The 18,936-nt window shown below is 39.2% G+C and overlaps 2 protein-coding genes across 2 annotated transcripts in view; one reads left to right on the forward strand and one right to left on the reverse strand.

Annotated features, from left to right (window-relative positions):
- LOC308413683 (NACHT, LRR and PYD domains-containing protein 4A-like) overlaps window positions 1-18,936 on the forward strand; it is a gene marked incomplete at both ends in the record, with an annotated part of 667,338 nt that overhangs the window by 223,265 nt on the left and 425,137 nt on the right. The window lies entirely within an intron of this gene.
- On the reverse strand, window positions 11,932-12,849 carry LOC308413819 (vomeronasal type-1 receptor 3-like; the record flags this gene model as incomplete). Its single annotated transcript, XM_080908919.1, has 1 exon — window positions 11,932-12,849. The coding sequence occupies one exon, from the start codon at window positions 12,847-12,849 to the stop codon at window positions 11,932-11,934; it is 918 nt and encodes a 305-aa protein (XP_080765045.1).

Consider the following 18,936-nt stretch of genomic DNA (forward strand, 5'->3'; position numbering starts at 1 on the left):
ACTACTTATTTTAACAATTATAGGAACTTAGTATTGGTCCAGTCCTATGGTTTGAATACTGGCCATATCCCCTGGAATTTTTGTTGTCAATCTGAAAGATAGTCTAACTATGTCTTTTGACTAGAGTTAGAAATTTTAGCTACAGAGGTTAAGACATCATAATTTTATTGGGTATCTGTAAGTTTAATTGTGTCTCATCATCAGAGATGATGACATTGGCTTTCAGTTAATGTGAAAGTTCTTGCCCAGTTCTTGCTAAACACTCTTTGAGCTACTAAAGCAATTGGGGCATACTTATAGCTTTGAATTATTGTTGATGCTGTTGTTATATCTTGGCCTCGCTGAGTAAGAAAGTAAATCTTTTAGCAGTTGTCTTTAATCCTTTTCAAAGAGGCCTAGTGGAAATACTTTAATATCTCCTTGGTCAGTGTTGGACAGAAATGAAAATACATTCTGTCCAGGCTTCATTGTTTGGTAGCAATCCCCCTACTCAGCCCAGTGGCCTTTGTTCATTTGCATTTTGGATTTGGGGTATTTCTTTCTTTGATTGCTTTTTTTTTCTTTTTCCTTTTTTCTAAATTATATGGATAAGTGGTTTAAAAAAAAACAATATTAGTCATGAAAGGTAAAGGAGTAGAACTTTCTCTTTTTCTTTGAATTCAACAAAGGTAAACTTTTCTTCTTTGCCAAAACTGCCTTGAACAGGCATGGAGAATATTGAATGCTCACCTTGGGAATCTATTTTCCTCTCTCAGTGTGAATTCCTCATAGATCCCATGGGACCATGTGCATGGCCATGAGTAGGAATCCAGCAATGAAACAAGCAAAGGCTCCTGTTTCTGGAGCAGGAGAGGTAGAGTGTTATTTTTTCAGGGGACCTTGAAAAGCCAAAAGTAGTCAAGTCCCCAATGGGAGGCAGCATGGTCTTAAACCAGGAGAAGGGAAGATCTCAATCCATAGAAAGCCACTGGTTCATTCTGGAAAACAAAACTGATAGAAGCATATTAAAAAGGTAAATAGAGACACATACATGCACAGGGTGCATGCATATTCATGTGCACACACACACAAGCACACACACACACACACACACATACACAGAGAGAGAGAGTAGAAAAAATAAACAGAAGTAACCACCTCTTATGTGATAAATATGGTTCACCCATACGGATTGGGACTGTTAGGAGGCATGTTCTTGCTGGAGTAGGTGTGTCTTTGTTGGAGGGAGTGTGCCACTGAGGGCATGGGCTTTGAGACTTTCTTCCCAGCTGCCTGGAAGACAGTATTTACTGATTTCCTTTGAATCAAGGCATAGAACCCTCAGCTCCTACTTCAGCACCACGTCTGCCTGAATGCCACCAAGCTTCCTGCTGTGAGGATAATGGACTAATCCTCTGAAACTGTAAGCTGGCCCCAGTGAAATGTAAAAGCTGCCTTGGTCATGGTGTCTGTTCATAGCTCTGGAAACTCTAACTAAGACACCAGGAAACATTCATACGCCTGAACAGACAGAGGGATCCAGTGACATATCAGTGGAGTCCAGACACTGGATCAGCACCCATGTCTGAGATCTCCTATGTGTTCAAACAGTAGGTGCCTTAAGCAGACTTAGCTCCAGAGATAACATACCCAGGATAGTTTCTAATTTGTTTCCTTTTGGGGTGAAGTTTTCAGGCCCCTCTATGACTTTAGGCAGACATTGATCAAGGAGAGCATTTAGAGTCGACTTACTACTGAAGTCTACCACACTCCAAGGAGCTCTGAGATGCTGGGGGTCTGAATGAGTAGTTTCTGGGGTATTGGTGGAACCTTTGGAAATGTGTGGAAGACTGATCAGACATGGGTATAAGCCAAAGGACTGTCTATGTTCACCATTCTGGGAATACATCCTGTGTTCAGCATCTAAATATAGGATTGAGCCTTTCTTGGCTTGATAGATGTCAGCTAACAAGAACAGTTATCTAGGGGCAGAATTACAGAAGTAAAATGGCAAGGTTAAGAGACTTTCCCTTAACAATGGGCTTCAATGAATTGGGGCCTTTGTTTTGACTTTGGAAAAGGTTTTACAACCTTATTGGTGCTTCCACCATGGAGCCACCATGGGGTTATAGGGTATGCTAAGTCTGGGGCCCTGTTACAGAGGAGTTGCTATGGGCACCCATTCTGATAAAGACTTTGGAATTTTAAACTTTGAAGAGTATTCAAGTAAATATGTGTACATTTATACACATGTCTTTGCTGCTGCCTGGATTCAATGTTGTTGATCATTTACTTTTAGCATTTTGTATGAAGGAAATATTGTTCTGTGGCACTTTAATATGGGAGACAATGGTGAACCTGAAAACTTGAGGGTCAGAAACAATAATTTCATTTTTTCCTAAGATAGCCCAGAGCTAGTGCACACTTCACTGTGTTCTTACAACTGGCCTTCCCATTCTTGAAACAGGGATCTCCTGGATATTGTCAACCATTGTTATAGTTCACATCTTCTATATGTTCTGTTCATTAGAAGTAGTTTTGAAACACTAGTATGAATTATTTCCTATCAGGCAACCATTAAATCATCTGTAAAAGTTTAGTTGATTTTTTACTTTTATTATGTGTCTCTTCTCTTTTAAATTAATAGTTTTGCACATGACCAACTACTGAAACAGATCTTAAAGTCACCAGACAGATGATGAATTGCCATTTTTGAAACTTTCTGAGGATTCTTTCCTGATGGCTTTACAGCCCAGAGAAACCTTTAAGCCCTAGTCACTACCGAAAGAACTTCAAATCGACAATTAAGGGTTTATTCCAAACCAGGGTTTTGCTGTGCATGTGAAGAAGACAATTCTAACTCCTCACATGCCTAGCAAAACATTCCGCCCACTGGCAGTGGCTCCTCGACAAAGGAGGAACTGTGAACACTCTGGGAGATGTTTGCTTCATGGTTGAAGCCTGGGAAGCTGAGCAAGGGGCAGATGATTCCTCAGCTGGTCTTGGAACAATTTTCTTTTCTTTTTTCTTCTTATAAATGTATTTTATTGTTTTAAACAGAAACATAGAAGGGGCAGAAAACACTGTATATAAGTCCTAGCCTATAAATGTAGTTGTCAATGGCGGTATCTTGGGCATGTCCTGTGAGGACTGTTTCCTTTGGCGTCTCTGTACTCTAAGCACTGACACTCAAGACAAGCACATCTGGCAGACATGCGTCTCTAGAACTGGAAGAACTTGGAGAGCAAACATGATTTTTCTTAGTTCCTCTAAGTAATCTTTAGTAAAACAAAAAATGATCTTTGGCATAGAGTCATGTGTTAAAGGCATTGATATGCAATTATATCAGGTAAGCAACTCTACAGATATGCTAAGAGCTTTCAAAAGAATCTTTTATCAGCTGAAAGGAAATACAGGGCAAGCCTGAGTATTCAGGGTCAACTTAAGATTTACAAATTCAAAAATTCAAGAAATACAAAAAAGTCTTACTCCTGTATTCATCTGGTTCTTGATTTCTGAAAGAAGCATTTGTGTGCTGGGAAATGTTTATACAGCCACAATAAATGCAAAAATGAGGAAATTCACTTTTTTTCTAACTTTGCCCAATAGGAAACATGCTGTTTTGATAAATAGATAGCATAATTCTTATTCTTGAATACTTTATATTTAGGGAAGGATGAAAATGGCTTGGGTGTACTTAGTCAAAAGCAACTGGGAACTATAATAGTTCCTACTGATATTTCCCTAGCAGCACCAGAATTTTAATCTGCAAATGCTATCCTTCCTTACACAAGAAATACCTTTCAGACAAGATTGCCTTTCCATCCAGTCTCTTATGGAGCAAGCCCTAATTCTTAGGATTTAATTTTAAATGGACTTTTCAAAGTTACAAGCAAAGTCAAGTGTGGTGGTAAGAGCTATCGGGCTAACACAGTTAGATGACTTGAATACAGAAATTCAAGACTAGCCTGGACAACATAATGAGACCCAGCCTCAAAATTTAAAATTAATTAATTAATTAATTAATTAATTAAAAGTGGGGGATGGAGTGATTACAGACAAACACATACCTATGCACCTTTAAAGTCTTGTTCATTAAGCATATAGACTAAGACTGCCAAAGCCTAGGATGATTTGGTTAAAAGTAAATGCAGCATTTTAGCTCAGAAATTAAAAAACAGAAAATAAGAGCTAAGGATGAATGCTAAGGCCTCGCCACAGAGCCCCACTGGCAGTGACAAAGCATAGAAAACCTGGGAGTGTTCCAGCTACTCTGCCCTTCTTGTGGCAGAGAGCACTAGTGTGTTTATGTAGGACCCCTTTTCGGGGACCCCCACTTGAGTCTCAGGACATGGAGTTACCCAATGAAACTAGAGAGACCTTCTTGCTGTAAAAGCACGAGGAAGTTTAATGGCGAAGCAACGTGTCTATACGTGTATCACGCAGGAGACAGAGATATCAACCCTGAGACTTGAAAGCTGGGTGTTTTTATAGGGAGAGGGTCAGGGGCTGGGAAGAATTAGCGCGAGTACAAAGCTCACCCAACACTCACAGTTTACATGCAGCCAGGAAGTCAGGAGCCCGAGCCCCACACATTGACCTCTTTACCCCATTCCCTCTATGTGAGAGCATGGACTCTTCCCAGGGTCCTGGTATCTACACAAGAATTAACTACACTCCGGGCTTCTGCAGTCCCAGGCACCTTGGTGTTTATACAAGATAAGTTACAGCTTTGCTAGTGACTGTGAATTCCGGAGCTCCACAATCGATGGTGCCTACGTGTCCCGAGAAGGCAGTTAAGCCCTAAATCTCCTAGCTAACAACGGACAAGATACCTCTCTCTGTGTGCTTACCCCGCATTCCATCCCCTTGTATAAGAGACAGCCTAAACAAATCATATTCAGAAAACTAAAACTAAGGTAAGTTAGGAAACATTATTTCTCCTTAAAGAGAAAATTCAGCATTGCAGAGACTGTTGGATTGTGGAAGGTCTTAATTATTAAAGACTAAAATATACTATGAAGAAAATACCAAAAACCAGCAATAGGATTATCAGGCCTTGAATTTAATTTCTTTTCACTCCCCTCTTCTTCTGTATATACTATTTCTAATCATAGAATTTAGAGGCCAGTGTCCCCTAACTCTGCTTCTATCTGAACTATAGATTGATACTCTCTTTGAAGAACCATAAGCTTTACCACATCTATTCTACTCTGAATGAAAGGAACTCCTCTGTTTATTATGCAGGGGCCAAAAACTAAAACTAAGCACACAATGAGGAGTGGTCCAGCTAAAGCGGAAAACAAAGTGGTCATCCATGGGGACCGAGAATACCATGACTCAACCCATCCCTGCTGGGCTTCTCGATTTCACCTTCTCCATTCCAGTCTTCCTCTCATCTTTTCCATAGAATCCCTAACTACTCCTGTGTGGTCTGCATAAAAACAGCACTCATCTTTAAGGGCAGCACATAGTCCTCCTGTTTTGCAGAACTACCTCGGAGAGTGAGGTCAATGATTCTTCAAGCTTAGATATGGACTGTTCTAGGGCTCACAAATCTTTATCTACTGTGGACTCAATGAGTGAAAATATTGAGGGGTCTGTATTAGTGCTGCTCTGCCTGTTCCCACACCTGTGCCTACTCCAAGTCTCAATATGACTGCTAACATCAACAAAATGAAGGGAGCTCTGGCTGGTCCAGTGGGGGACCTTGTCAGCAGGCTGCAGGCTTGGTTTGGTGGCAGCTGAAGCTAGGCGTGCAGGAAAGCCTACTACGGAGATTAAGCTGTGACTCTACAGGGAAGACCCTCTCTACAGCTCCTGACTATGTGTCTCGGTAAGAAGAGACAGTCCACAGTTTTAAGACATTTATTGACATGATGGAAAGTGGATGTGGAAAACTGTACCAGCATTCTCAGGGCGGGCTTGAGATGAAATACCTTCTGCAGGGAGGAGTGTCTGAGGTAAAAAGGTAATTGGCTAAGTCTCCAGGCCTTTAGGTACCTCATTATAATGAAGATCTGTCTTGAGCCTACGTGACCTGTGGTCACATTCTCATCTGTGGAGGGCTTGGGGCCTTGTTTTTACCTGACTGATGGCAACAAATATAGGGAGAACTGTGGCTAGTGACTGGTGCCTGGTTTCAGGGGTAAAGGGAGATTCCTGCTGTCCCTTAGGGTCACCAGGGTCTCAAGCATCATATCAACTGGGAACCAGGGTGCCTTTCATTGTCCCACAGCAAGCATCAGAGGAGAGAATTCAACTTTCTTAGTTCCAAACTACTGGTGAAATTCCCATGTGATTCAGGTCAATCACTGCCTGGAACTCGGATCCTCCAGGTACACTCCTTCGTAGGTGGTCTAGATTCTGGGAGAAGCGAGTGGTCAGGCCAGCCTATGTTGTTTTTCCAATGGGGTTGCAATCCCGCTAGGCTATTCCAGACCTTCCACCAGCTCCCCAACCACGTTCCTTGAGCTCCATCTGATAGTTGGCTCCAAGCATCCACATCTGCATTGCTCAGTTGCTGGACAGACTTCCTCAGGAACTGACACACTAGGTGCCTGTCAGCAAGCAGCACTTAACCACAACAGTGTTGGGTTTGGTGACTGCAGACATGATGGACACCTAGGGTGGGCTGTCCCTGGTTGGCCCTTCTTTCAGTCTCTGTTCCATTTCTTTGTCCATGTTCTTCCTTTGAACAGGAACATTTCTGGGATAAAAACTCTGAGATGGATGAGAGCGCCCATCTGCGACAAGGTGTGCATTTAGGCTAGCATCATCCCTGCTGGGTCCTGGGTGCTTCCCATTTCCCTGGTGTCTGGGACCCTCAGGTGGCTAGCCCCCGTTCCTCACCTTCCCTGCTACATATGTCCGTTTGATTTCATGGCCCACCCTACCTGTCTCACATCTCAAATCCTGATGCTGACACCCTTATTTCCTCCCCCTCCTTTCTCCCCCATCCTCATTTTCATCCACCTCCCACAATCTTCCTGTCCCCCCACCACTCCCGCCAACCACCCCTCCCCCATGCAGGAATGAAGAAGCATCTACACCCGGGTCTTCTTTCCTTCAACATGTTCTGGGTTGTATTATGGGCTTTGTGGGCTTTGAGGCAAATATCCACTTATCAGTGAGTACATTCTGTTCTTTTGTGACTTGGTTACCTCACTCTGGACAATATTTCCTAGTTCTAACCATTTGCCTGTGGATTTTATGAAGTCATTGTTTTTAATAGCTGAGTAGTACTTCAGTGTGTCAATCTACCAAATTTTCTGTATTCATTCCTCTGTTACATAACCCAGAGAACATCTGGGTTATTTCCAGCCTCTGGTTATTATAAATACAGCTGCAATGAACATGGTGGACCATGTGTCCTTGTAATATGTTAGAGCATCTTCTGGGTATATGCTCAGAAGTGGTATTTCTGGGTCCGCAGGTAGAAATATTTCCAATTTTCTCAGGAACCACCAGACTTATTTCCAAAGTAGGTTTACCAGCTTGCAGTCCCACCAGCAATGGAAGAGCATTTTTCTTTCTCCACATCCTTGAGATCATCTGCTGTCACCTGCGTTTTTGATCTTAGTCATTCTGAATTGTGTGAGGTGGAATCTCAGAGTCCTTTTGTTATGCATTTTCCTGTTGACCAAGGATGTTGAACACTTTTTTATTTTGCTTTTTTAAAATTGAATGTTTTAAGTATTTTCATCTCAAATATTACCCTCTTTTCCCTCCTTGAATTTCCCCCATCTCTTCTTCCCCTGCTTCTATGGAGATGTTCCCATTCCCACCTACCCACTCTCACCACAACACCTTGGCATTCCTGTACACTGGCACAATGGATGAGCATTCCTGTTTCTCCTCATCCTCACTAGCATCTGCTGTCATCTGAGTTTTTGATCTTAGCCATTCGGACTGGTATGAAGTGGAATCTCAGGGTTGATTTGATTTGGATTTCCCTAATTCTTAAGGATATTGAATATTTTTTTAGGTGTTTTTTGCCCATTTGATATTCCTCAGTTGAAAATTCTTTGTTTAGCTCAATACCCCATGTTTAATAGTATTATTTGGTTCTCTGGAGTCTAACTTCTTGAGTTCTTTTTTATATATTAGATATTAGCCCTCTGTCGGGTGTATAGTTGATAAAGATCTTTTCCCAATCTTTTAGTTGCCAATTTGTCCTATTAACAGGGTCCTTTGCCTTACAAAAGCTTTGCAATTTTATGAGGTCTTATTTTTTGATTGTTGCTCTTAAAGCATAAGCCATTTGTGTTCTGTTCAGGAAGTTTCCTTATATGCCCAAGTATTTGTGGCTCTTCCCCCACTTTCTTTTCTATTATATTTAGAATATCTGGTTTTATGTGAAGGTCCTTGATCCACTTGGACTTGAGATTTGTACAATGTGATAAGAATGAATCTATTTGCACTCTTCTATATTTGGACTGCTCATTCAACCAGTACCATCTGTTGAAAATGCTGTCTTTTTTCCACTGGATGGTTTTAGCTCCTTTGTCTAAGATCAAGTGACCATAGGTGTGTGGGTTCATTTCTGAGTCTTTTGTTCCACATGATCTACTTTCCTGTCTCTGTACCAGTACCAGGCCATTTTTATCACTATTGCTCTATAGTATGGTTTGAGGTTAGGGATGGTGATTCCCCTCGAAGTTCTTTTATTGTTGAGAAACATTTTTGCTCTCTTAGTTTTGTTATTCCGAGTGTATTTGAGAATTGTTCTTTCTAACTCTATGAAGAATTGAGTTGAAATTCTGATAGGGATTGCATTGGTGTGTAGATTGTATTTGATAAGATGGCCATTTTTACTATGTTAATTTTGCCTATCCATGACCATGGAAGATCTTTTTATCTTCTGAGGTCTTCTTCAATTTCTTTCTTCGGGGATTTCATGAAGTTTCTATCACACTAGGTTTCCACCTAACCCCCCAAATTCTGCCTCACTCAATTTCAGTATTTTCTTTCTCTCATCAACCTGCTCACTTCTGTTCCCAACCCGTTTAGCCCTCAGCCCACTATCTGCAAACTCTATTCTAATTTCCCTTCACTGGGAGTTCCTAAAATTCCTCCTTCCACCCTCCTTTGTTCTTTTACTATTTAGGTTTGTGGACAATATCATGATTGTCTTTTGCTTTACAATTTATATTCTCTTATAAATGAGTACACAACATGTTTGTCTTGTTGAGTTTTGTACCTCACTCATGATGCTCTTTACTGGTTACATCATTTGTCTGCAAATTTCAAGATGACATTGTTTTTAATGACATTATGTAAGTATGTATCTACAAATGGGCCAGTTTCCTTTATTTGTTCTCCAGCTGAGAGACATCTAGGTTTTTTCTAGTTTCTGGCTATTTTGAATAAAGTTGCTATGAACATAGTTGATCAGGCAAGTGTCTTTGTAGTATGGTAGGGCATCTTTTAGATATATGCTCAAGAGTGGTATAGGTGGGTATTTCAAGTAGACTGATTCCAAATATTCTGATAAGCAGCTATATTGACTTCCAAGAACCTGTACAAGAAGGCACTACCACCAACATTGAAGGAGTGTTCCCAGTGCTGGATATTCTTGCCAGCATTAACTATCACTTGTGCTTTTAATCATAGCCTTTCTGACAGGTGTACACTGAAATTTCAAAGTCGTTTATTTTTGCATTTCCCTGATGCCTGTGGCTGAGGATATAAGGGCATTGAAACATTTTTAATGCTCCTCATTCTGTTCAAATTCCTTGCTGTGTTTTGTTCATTGAAATTGGATGTTGTTTTGGCTAAGTCAGTCATGACAATGTGTCATTGTGATACCAGGGCTCAGGGCCTGCAGACCTCACCTCGTCATTTCCCAGAGAGTCTCAGATTACAGCATCTCCTACTATGGGTGCCATATCAACTTTTCTGTGTAGGCATCAACTGATGTTCTACATAGTCTTGCAACTAGGGTCCAAGCTATAGGTCTAAGTGTAGAAAGATCATCAGAAGCCCTCAGTTGTATAAGTGAGTGTGGTCTGGTGTGAGTGGATCTTACTAGCTGGATTTGTAGACATTAGATGGCTGGGAGCATTGCTTTTCTGAGAATCATGTAGTTTTGCATATGATTAAGTACTGGCCACCACCTCAGGTGGTGCCTCATTTAAAGTCAGAAATTGTTCTTACCTTATTTTTTTCATTTTTCATTCTTGGTTAGCAGTAATTGTCTGTTAGGTTTTTTTTTTCTTTTTCTTTTTCAATGTGAATTTATGGGTTACTTGTATTCCTACTACTGCCTCTAACTATTAGGCATTTAAGAAAATTTTACTATTTAGAAAATTGGCAGTTTTTTTTTTTTATCAATATAAAACTTGTTTTAAAATTTTTCAATGACAGGCCTTAGACAGCCAGTGTGTACTCCCATTTGCATAGCTGGAGCCTGAGACTCAAGGTGATTTTCTGGAAGGAACATGAGAGCTGATGGACAAGCCGGGGATCGGGTTCAAGGGCTGAGAGAGCTGCTGAGTGAGAGATGCTCTTTTTCTGCGATAGGCACTTTACCTTGAATGAGTTTTCCTGGTGTTTTACATCTACCAAGTCCCCTTTTCTTCTCTATTGACTGGTTAGCAGCACCGTAGCCGTAAGGGGAGCACAAAGGACCCGGTCAGTTCAACACTTTTTGTCTTTTGTTCTATAATACATGTGGTGTGGTTAATATGGGGAAAATGGAGATGCTGAGCACAGTGAAACTTGAGATGAAGGCTGGGAGTCTCCATATTTCATACTTTCCTTGCTCTGGTGACTCTGTCAGGCAACAGGAGTTTGGTATGTTGTGTCTTCCCTTCCATTGTGTCGTAGTTTCGACAACAACAGGGGCATTTGACCCCCTAAAGTGTATCTAGCAATGGAGCATTAGATATGTATATAAGTGAAACTGGCTTGTTTATGCTTACTATATTTCCTCTTCTCACTAACTATGGATTTAGTTAGGATTTTTGTAGCCTCATTAGGATTTAGGCCTCAGGAGAACCCTCACAATGAAACAATAGTTGGTAGAATGCATTCTTAGTAAATATTGTGGCTGTTACCTTTTAAATAAAGATCCCAATAAATGTTGAAATACCTGTAAATAAATATGAATGAAAGGCCAGTTTCATTGCCCCCTAGTAATTACTAAGACACTTTGTTTATTTTAATGTCTTACATACCTTTTGTTACAGTGACAGTAATAATAATATTTTTCACAAACACATTCAATTTTATGACATTCAAATTATATTGTGCCTCTTTTAGATACAATTATGGTTTAACCACAGCTATATGCATCCTGTAGTATTTAACTTCTTTTTACTTTAAGTTTTAAAATAAGCTTTATACTTATGAAAAAATGGGGCTGGAGAGAAGGCTTGGTACTTAAGAGCACGGACGGCTCTTCCCGAGACCCCAGGTTTTATTTCAGTCATACACTGGTGGCCTAGGACTACCAGAAGCACTAGACCTAAGTGCCACAATGTCCTATTCTAAGCTATGTAGGCATTTCATGCATGTGCTAATCAGACATGAATTTAAGGAGAACACCCATTCATAACAAATAAAAATGAAGATACACACACACACACACACACACACACACACACACACACACACGACATACATGCTCATTTCTGAGCCAACAGAAAATTTCAGTTCTCTGAGATGTATTTTTCTCAAGTTCACCTGTACTTTGACCAATACCACATGACATGTTTGTTTAATATAATAATCACTTATATTTGAAAATTGCTTAGTATTTTATATTAAACTCTATTAAAAACTCTATGGTAAAATGTCTACTGATCATGCCACATAATGATAGAGTCACTTCCAGAAAGCTTGATGTTTTCAAATTACAGTCTTAACATTTTACAACAGATCAAACAGTACGCCAATGTATAAAAAAAGTTTGACTACAAGATTTTATGTCATACATGGAGGAAGCTATCATTTACCAAAGCAGGGTAAAAATGGGCTGGAACTAGACTTCATGTTGCTGATGAGAACAAAGGGGCAAACTATGGGAAAGCATATTTCTAGGAATGTAAATACACTTGTGCCCCATAGCATTGGATATTTGGAGTAGGTTGTAAAGATGACCAATATGGAGGAGAATGAGTAAGAGAAGAAAAATGTGCACATTAGAATGAGGATGGTTTGTGTGGCTCTGTCTTCAGGAGAGTCTTTTAGAAGGTGTTGATCACTGTGGATATGTTTGACTTGTCTCTTGTGTCTGTAGAGGATACTAACCATGGAGACACTTGAGCAGACCATGAGGCTCAGACACAGAGCATCAGAGAAGCACAGTAAGAACATGTAAAGTGCAGTTGCCACATTGCCTGAAGCAGACCATGAGCAGTACCCATAACTCATCATATTAGTTACATTTTTGTTGTAACTGGGGCCTGTTACTCTTGTTGGAGTCAAGATGTTTAGAAGCAGGTTCAGAAGCCAACTGACTGAGCAGGAGGGACCAATGTACTTGGAGGCTCTGTGCTTAAGTGTCAAACACCTGGAGATGCTGGGGTTGATTGTGATTGCTTGGAAGCAACTGAGCAGGCACATTGCATAAAGGGACATCCCCCTTGTCACTCCGCATATATACACTATCAATTTACATCCGATATCATCCAGAAAAGCCTTAAATCCACAATCTGGCATTGCCTGTGGAAAGCCTCTTGAGATAATAGACAAGCAGTTAGCAAAAGTCAAGTGCTTTAAAATCTGGTCTTTTGGCATTAAGTGTTTTCCAGTGGATATCAAAAAGGCATAATGAAATAGTATTGAGGAGTTGCCAAGCATTCCCAGTGTAATCTGGGAGAAGAGAAAAATTCCCATTGCAAAGTGTCCAGATGCCATTCTCATTGCTTTTAAAAAAGTAAATACATTTATTATGGTCAAGAGACCATGCAAATGCTTTGTCCATGTATATTGTTTCATGGTGTTAGCTAAAATAATGTGTTTATCACTTAATTGTATTTCTCTGGCTTTCTTATAGAAGAAGAATATCTAAAACAACGTTGTTTATGATGGTATGTGTTATCTAATATTTAGATAAAAACTATTGTGTATACTTACTGAGAAAGAATGTATTCAATAGACAAGATGGTATATGTCCTTTAACGTAGTAATCAAGAGCTATAGAAAGTCCTACATATGGATTTGAGGCTAAGCTGGTCTACAGAGTTAGTTCCAGAAAAGCCATTGCTACACAAATGGAAATCTCGTCTCCAAAAGCCCAACAAAATTATTCATGTTTTCATTGCTTTTGTCTAAGCACAATAATCTGGGTTCAATTTTCAATTAAAGAATTTTTATGACATGCCATTATTTCAGAAATTTGTATTAAACATAATTTAAAATACATCAAGAGAAACAACAAAAAATATTTGCAATCAAGCTTAGAAATAGTAGTATAATGTTCAGAATATATAAATAATACCTTATATTAATATTTATATTGTTTTTAATTATGTGTGTACTGGGAGTACTTGCATGTGAGTTTGAGTGCCAACACGGTTAAGACTTTGGGTTCTACTACAGCTAGACTTTTAGTTTATTGTGAACCACTGACAGTAACTTGGGAACTGAACAGAGATTCACAGTAATAGTAGGACTCATTCTTAAACACTCACTCATTCCTCTATCCTCCAAAGAATATGTAAAAGTAAATTTGAAAAAAAAAGAGCAATGGGTCATGTTTTGGCTAAATCTACTATTAATATTTTGGTTGGCCAACATGTATGTAAAATGAGGGTCAACATCACAAATAATTAAGGAAATATATTGAAAATAATCACATCAAAATTACAGGGAGAGATCATCACATCCAGGGTTAACAGATATTCATCCAAACAGATTGAGATGAATAAAAGCAGGAGTGAAAGCTGCAGAGCACAGGGTGTGATAGAACCCTGTACAGAAGGTAAGGAAAAGCTCAGTGTTGTAGCTCTTATTCAGATCAGTAATTGTTTTTTTAAACAATTGATAAATCATTACCTAGTTCTAGTTATACTGTCAAAAAGATCTGGGGACATATAAGGGTCCAAAGCCACACAGGGAATGACAAGTTTTGAGTAAGAAGGATAAAGGAGAAGTCTGGCTTTCCCTGATGTTGCCCTGCTGAGCCTCATCATTTCAGGAAGAATTAGAAAAGAAACAACCATTTTCTCTTGAATATTTGGTAGTACTTGGTGGTGAGAACTTCTGATCCTGTGTAAAATAATTATTCACCTACAGAAAAAGAGCATTATATGTATAACCACTCACCTTGCACAAAAAAATTAATGTTAAATTATTCAAAAAACTGAAATGCTAAAACTCTTCATAAAATTTTAAGTAGACAGAGGTAGGGGCAACAGGACTCAAAACCACAGAAATTGCACCAAGCATTAAGTGAGTAGCACTACGTAAAATGAAAAGCTTCTGTGTGTTAAGGGACATTAACTTCCGTGTGAAGATATAACAGGCAGAGTGGAACGTCTGTGTCAGAATGTACCTAGAATGTATAAAAGAAGATAAAGTTCAACCACCCTCTTCAAGAACATTTCTGTCAATAGAATACTGAAATGGGCAAAGATTCCTCTTTTAGAAAGTGCAGTAAATTCTTTTTACAAGGGATCAACATATGTAGCCTTCCAAAAAATTCAAACCATAAACACTTTGAGATCACATTATGTACCTTAGGATGATTATCATTAAGAATATAGACATTCTCAAATGCTGACAATGATGTGTGGAAAGGAATCATCATTCTATACTGGTGGTAGGGTGAAGTGCTACATACATTATAGAAATAAATACAATGATTTGTTGAGAAATTAAGAACAGGATTACCATATAACATCCGTATAATTTCTGGTTAATACTCAAAGGAATCTTTGTCCTACTACAAGGGTTGCTTGCACTTCCACATAAGATGCTGCTTTATTTACAATGGCAATGAATCGATGCCCATCCTAGATGTTTATCAGCAGATAGTGAAAGTATGGTGCCACTGATTCTGTTCATCTGTAAAGAAAAATGAGATCATAAAAAATTCTCAGGAACTAGACAGACTTGCAAAGAATTCAACAAGGTGACACAGACTCAAGAAAGCAAAATTAACATGTTCACCAAAGAGAGACATGTTCTTATGAATATAAGGGGAGAGAAAGTGATGGCTATAAAAACTGAAAGGAGATCAAAATATGCTGACAAAACATGCCAAGGAACCACGGGATGGTCATAGTGCAAAGGTAGCATTAAGGTGGACAGGATTATAAAGGGTACAGAGAGAACTTGGTGGTCTCAGGAGACTAGAAAAGCAGTGTTGAAGAGGAGAATCAAAAATAAATGTGTTTGAAAATGTCATAATGAAATTTAATAAACTGCAAAATAATTAAAAACTTTAAAAACAAAAATATAAAACAATTATAGTTATGTAGTAAATTTTGCTGTTGACTAATGACAGTTCTTACAGTCTATGCAATCTTACAAACTTACACTCAATGCTTTAACTTAAATTAAATTGTCATGTCATTTCTTTATCTGTCTTCTGTGGAATTTTATTATATTGGAAGTACTGGGGAATTGAACCCAGAATCTCATGCATAAAAACCCAGCAGTCTGCCACTGAGCTACACTCTTTCAATATGAATTTTATATTAGTATGTCATGTTGTAGAGGAATGAAATTTGTAATTCTTATTTCTTGGTGGCACACTGACTATGTTTTCATATTGTACATAGATTAATTTACAGAAAATGCCTCTGCTTGTGTCCCTGAAATTTTGCTTGAAAAACATAGCATAAATATGCATTCCTCTTTGCTACTTAGAATATATTCTGAATTTTTAAAAATTTATTCTTAAAAGAAATGAATTTTCCAAGATTTATGCTCTATTTTTTATGTTCTGTTAATTTTGGTATTATAATTCCTTTCTGAAAGAAGTCCTGGTGTCTATGCTCTAAGCATCTAAAAGACATTTTCATATGGAAGAGAAGCTGCTCTTTTAGCCATTGATTCCAGTTTTCGTATGATTCAAAAAGAACCAAAATCAGGGTCGTGAAAAGGAACCTTTTTAGACTCTTCCAGAGCAGCATCACTCAAAACAGCTGAAAAGCAATCATTCCCCATATCCCTCAACAGAGACGTGCATGAAGACAGCACAGTGCACACATACAGTGCACACATACAGTGCACACATACAGTGCACACATACAGTGGCACCACCTCTGTCCTTAGAAAACAAGGCTGACGCACGCTGCAGCGTAGTGAGCTACAGCAGCACTGGCTGTTAAGTGCTGTTTCTGTCATGTTAGTGTTTGGTTCTGTCTAACTGTTGTAACTACAGGGAACAACTACCAAAACACGCAAACTAAAATATGACAGGCAGCAAGCCTGCTCAGCAGGTAAAGGTCCTTTTTACAAAGAGCAGTGACAAGAGTGCACCAATGATCACACATGGTAAAGGAAGAGAATCAGCTCCCCACACCTATCCTTCCTCCACACAAGTACGCTGTCTTAGGTGCACATGCCCTCTCCCAAAATAAAGCAATCATTTAATGAAACATACAGGAAAATAGAATGATGATTGACAGGGATGTAAGAAGGTGATGGATGTTTGATTCATGGCCAAAGGGTTTTGGATTCATCTGAAACACTCAACAGCTGAAGAATTATAGGATCCTTTTTCTCATGAACAAACTGTGCATTTACAGTGGTTAGCATAATAAATATCTGTATTTTGACTTTGGTTTTACCGTTAACAATGAAGGCGTTGTGTTTAATAAATGAGAAGTTCTTGCTCTCTTTTATGAGGCTGAGCTACACTGATAACAGTCAACTATACAGAACACTCAGTACAGGTTTGTGATAAAAGACTTAGTGTCCCAATGATGAGTTTGCATCTTTTGTCTCTAAAGACGATTTATAAGGACATTAGATAAGAGTTAATATGGGGGAGTTTTGTCGCTGTCTTGTGTTTCACTTAGTTACAGCAATTCTTGACATCAGGAAGATATATGATAGCATCTGAAACATCAAAAGTGACCATAACAAGAAGGAATAGAGAAAGCCAAACACCAGTGTGTATTTTTCAAAAGTGTACCTGCTTAACTCTTTACATCAAAAGAGCACAATGTCTGTAGGCCCCTCTACCAAGGGCTTATTTAGGGAAACATCAACAAGAATCAGGAAAAAAGCCTGACATATGTCAGAATAAGTGAAATACCAAAGAATTTAAGCAAACTCCTAGTATTCATTTACCTCTTTCTTGTAATTCATTGATTTTTTTTATTTTTATTCTCAATTTTCCATAAAATTCATTTTCCTCACCCAAAATCACCCAGTTCTTTTCTTCTGTGATTGATGATACAGTTTTAATTACTAGCATCCATATGCTATACAAGCCATTCCTGTATTGCAATGATACTAACACAAAAGCAGAATGCAGTCTTGCTCAGAAGTATATAAATATTGAATAAGAAAACGGAAAAGAATAAAACTCCTCAAGTTATTTAGCATAAGGTGTGGGTATACATCATGGCTTGTCTAGCCTTAAAAGCACCTTAAACTCAGTGCCATCATTAAACAAGAATGAAGAAACCAAAGACATCTTCCTTTACAAAGTAAAACTAGGAAGTCACAGTCAGGGAGAGGGAGGGAGGAATGGAGGGAGGGAGGGAGGGAAGGAGGGAGGGAGGGAGAGAGGGAGAGAGAGGGGGGGGAGGGAGGGAGACAGAGAAATGGAAAGAAAAGATACAGTGAAAGAGGCTAAGTGAAGAAAAGGAAAAACAAAGTGAGGTGATGTCAGCGATAGAAGACTCAGTACGAGTTTATGGGAGATACAGGGTTCACAAAGCTTAGTATTGTAAACTATTTTCTCTGCCCTGTGTTGAAAATATCTACAATTTCACATAAAAGTGCATCCAACTTCCCACTTGAATTTTTTTCCCTTGTTCTATTAATGTCTTGTGTTTTCCCTCCCTCCTCCTCTCCTCCTTCTCTTTCCCCTCCTTCCCTCTCTCTTCTTTTCTCCATTTCTCCAGCCCTCACCTACTTCCTCTCTTCCTTTCTTCCTCCCTTCCTTTCTTTCTTTCTTCCTTCCTTCCTTTCTTCCTTCTTCCCTTTTTCCTCTCTTCCATCATTCTTTCCTGCAACAGGGATTTTGAAATAAGTTCCTAATACAGACTTTAAAAACAGCTACCGTTAAGAGAAACAGGAAAAACTAAGATGCTTTGGAGAGCACAGGAATGTCTTCTCTAAGGATTGCTTTTTGACATCTTTTGTTTTTACTAATCCTATGATCTGGTCACTTACCTCAGTGCTTGATAACACCTTGGTTATGCCTGTTATCATGAGTCTCTGCTGAAACTGTGGTGAGACACACTCCCTCACTTAAAGGCTCAGAATCTCTTGGTATCCTTTCCCAGAAGATTGGTTGTTTTCAGGTCGATTCTGGATCCATGATGACAGCCTCTCCACAGAGATTTGAAGTAACTTTTAATCACGTTCCTGGTAAAATCAACAAAACAAGAACTGTAAATTACATGAGCTACTACAAGAAAGCAATTAGGAAGCTGGATAGGAACTTTTCTGTCAGTATGGCAGGGAGGTATGCAAAGGGACCTTCCATGCTATTAATTATAAGCAAGTTGCATGACTTTGCCCCTGAAGGTCCATTCCCTATCACTCAGCATCTTAGAGAGGTTTAATGCCTCAAAGACCCTGAAGATTGATGGCTTACTGAGATTTCTAATAACATATCAGAGCAGATGCTGGCTGCCAGACTCTCACAGCATTGCAAGGACCTCTTACAGAGTCCTGGCTCTTCTCAATGCTTCTCATCTCAGCCTTCTACTCTAAACCTCTGTAGCCTCTGGAATATATTTTCTTTTCCCCTGCTACTCTTTCTATAAACCCAGTCATTTTCACCATGTGCTCTTGGGCGCTTGGTTCTTCTCTTGGTTC

The sequence above is a fragment of the Micromys minutus genome (assembly GCF_963924665.1).
Source record: "Micromys minutus genome assembly, chromosome: 32".
NCBI lineage: Eukaryota > Metazoa > Chordata > Mammalia > Rodentia > Muridae > Micromys > Micromys minutus.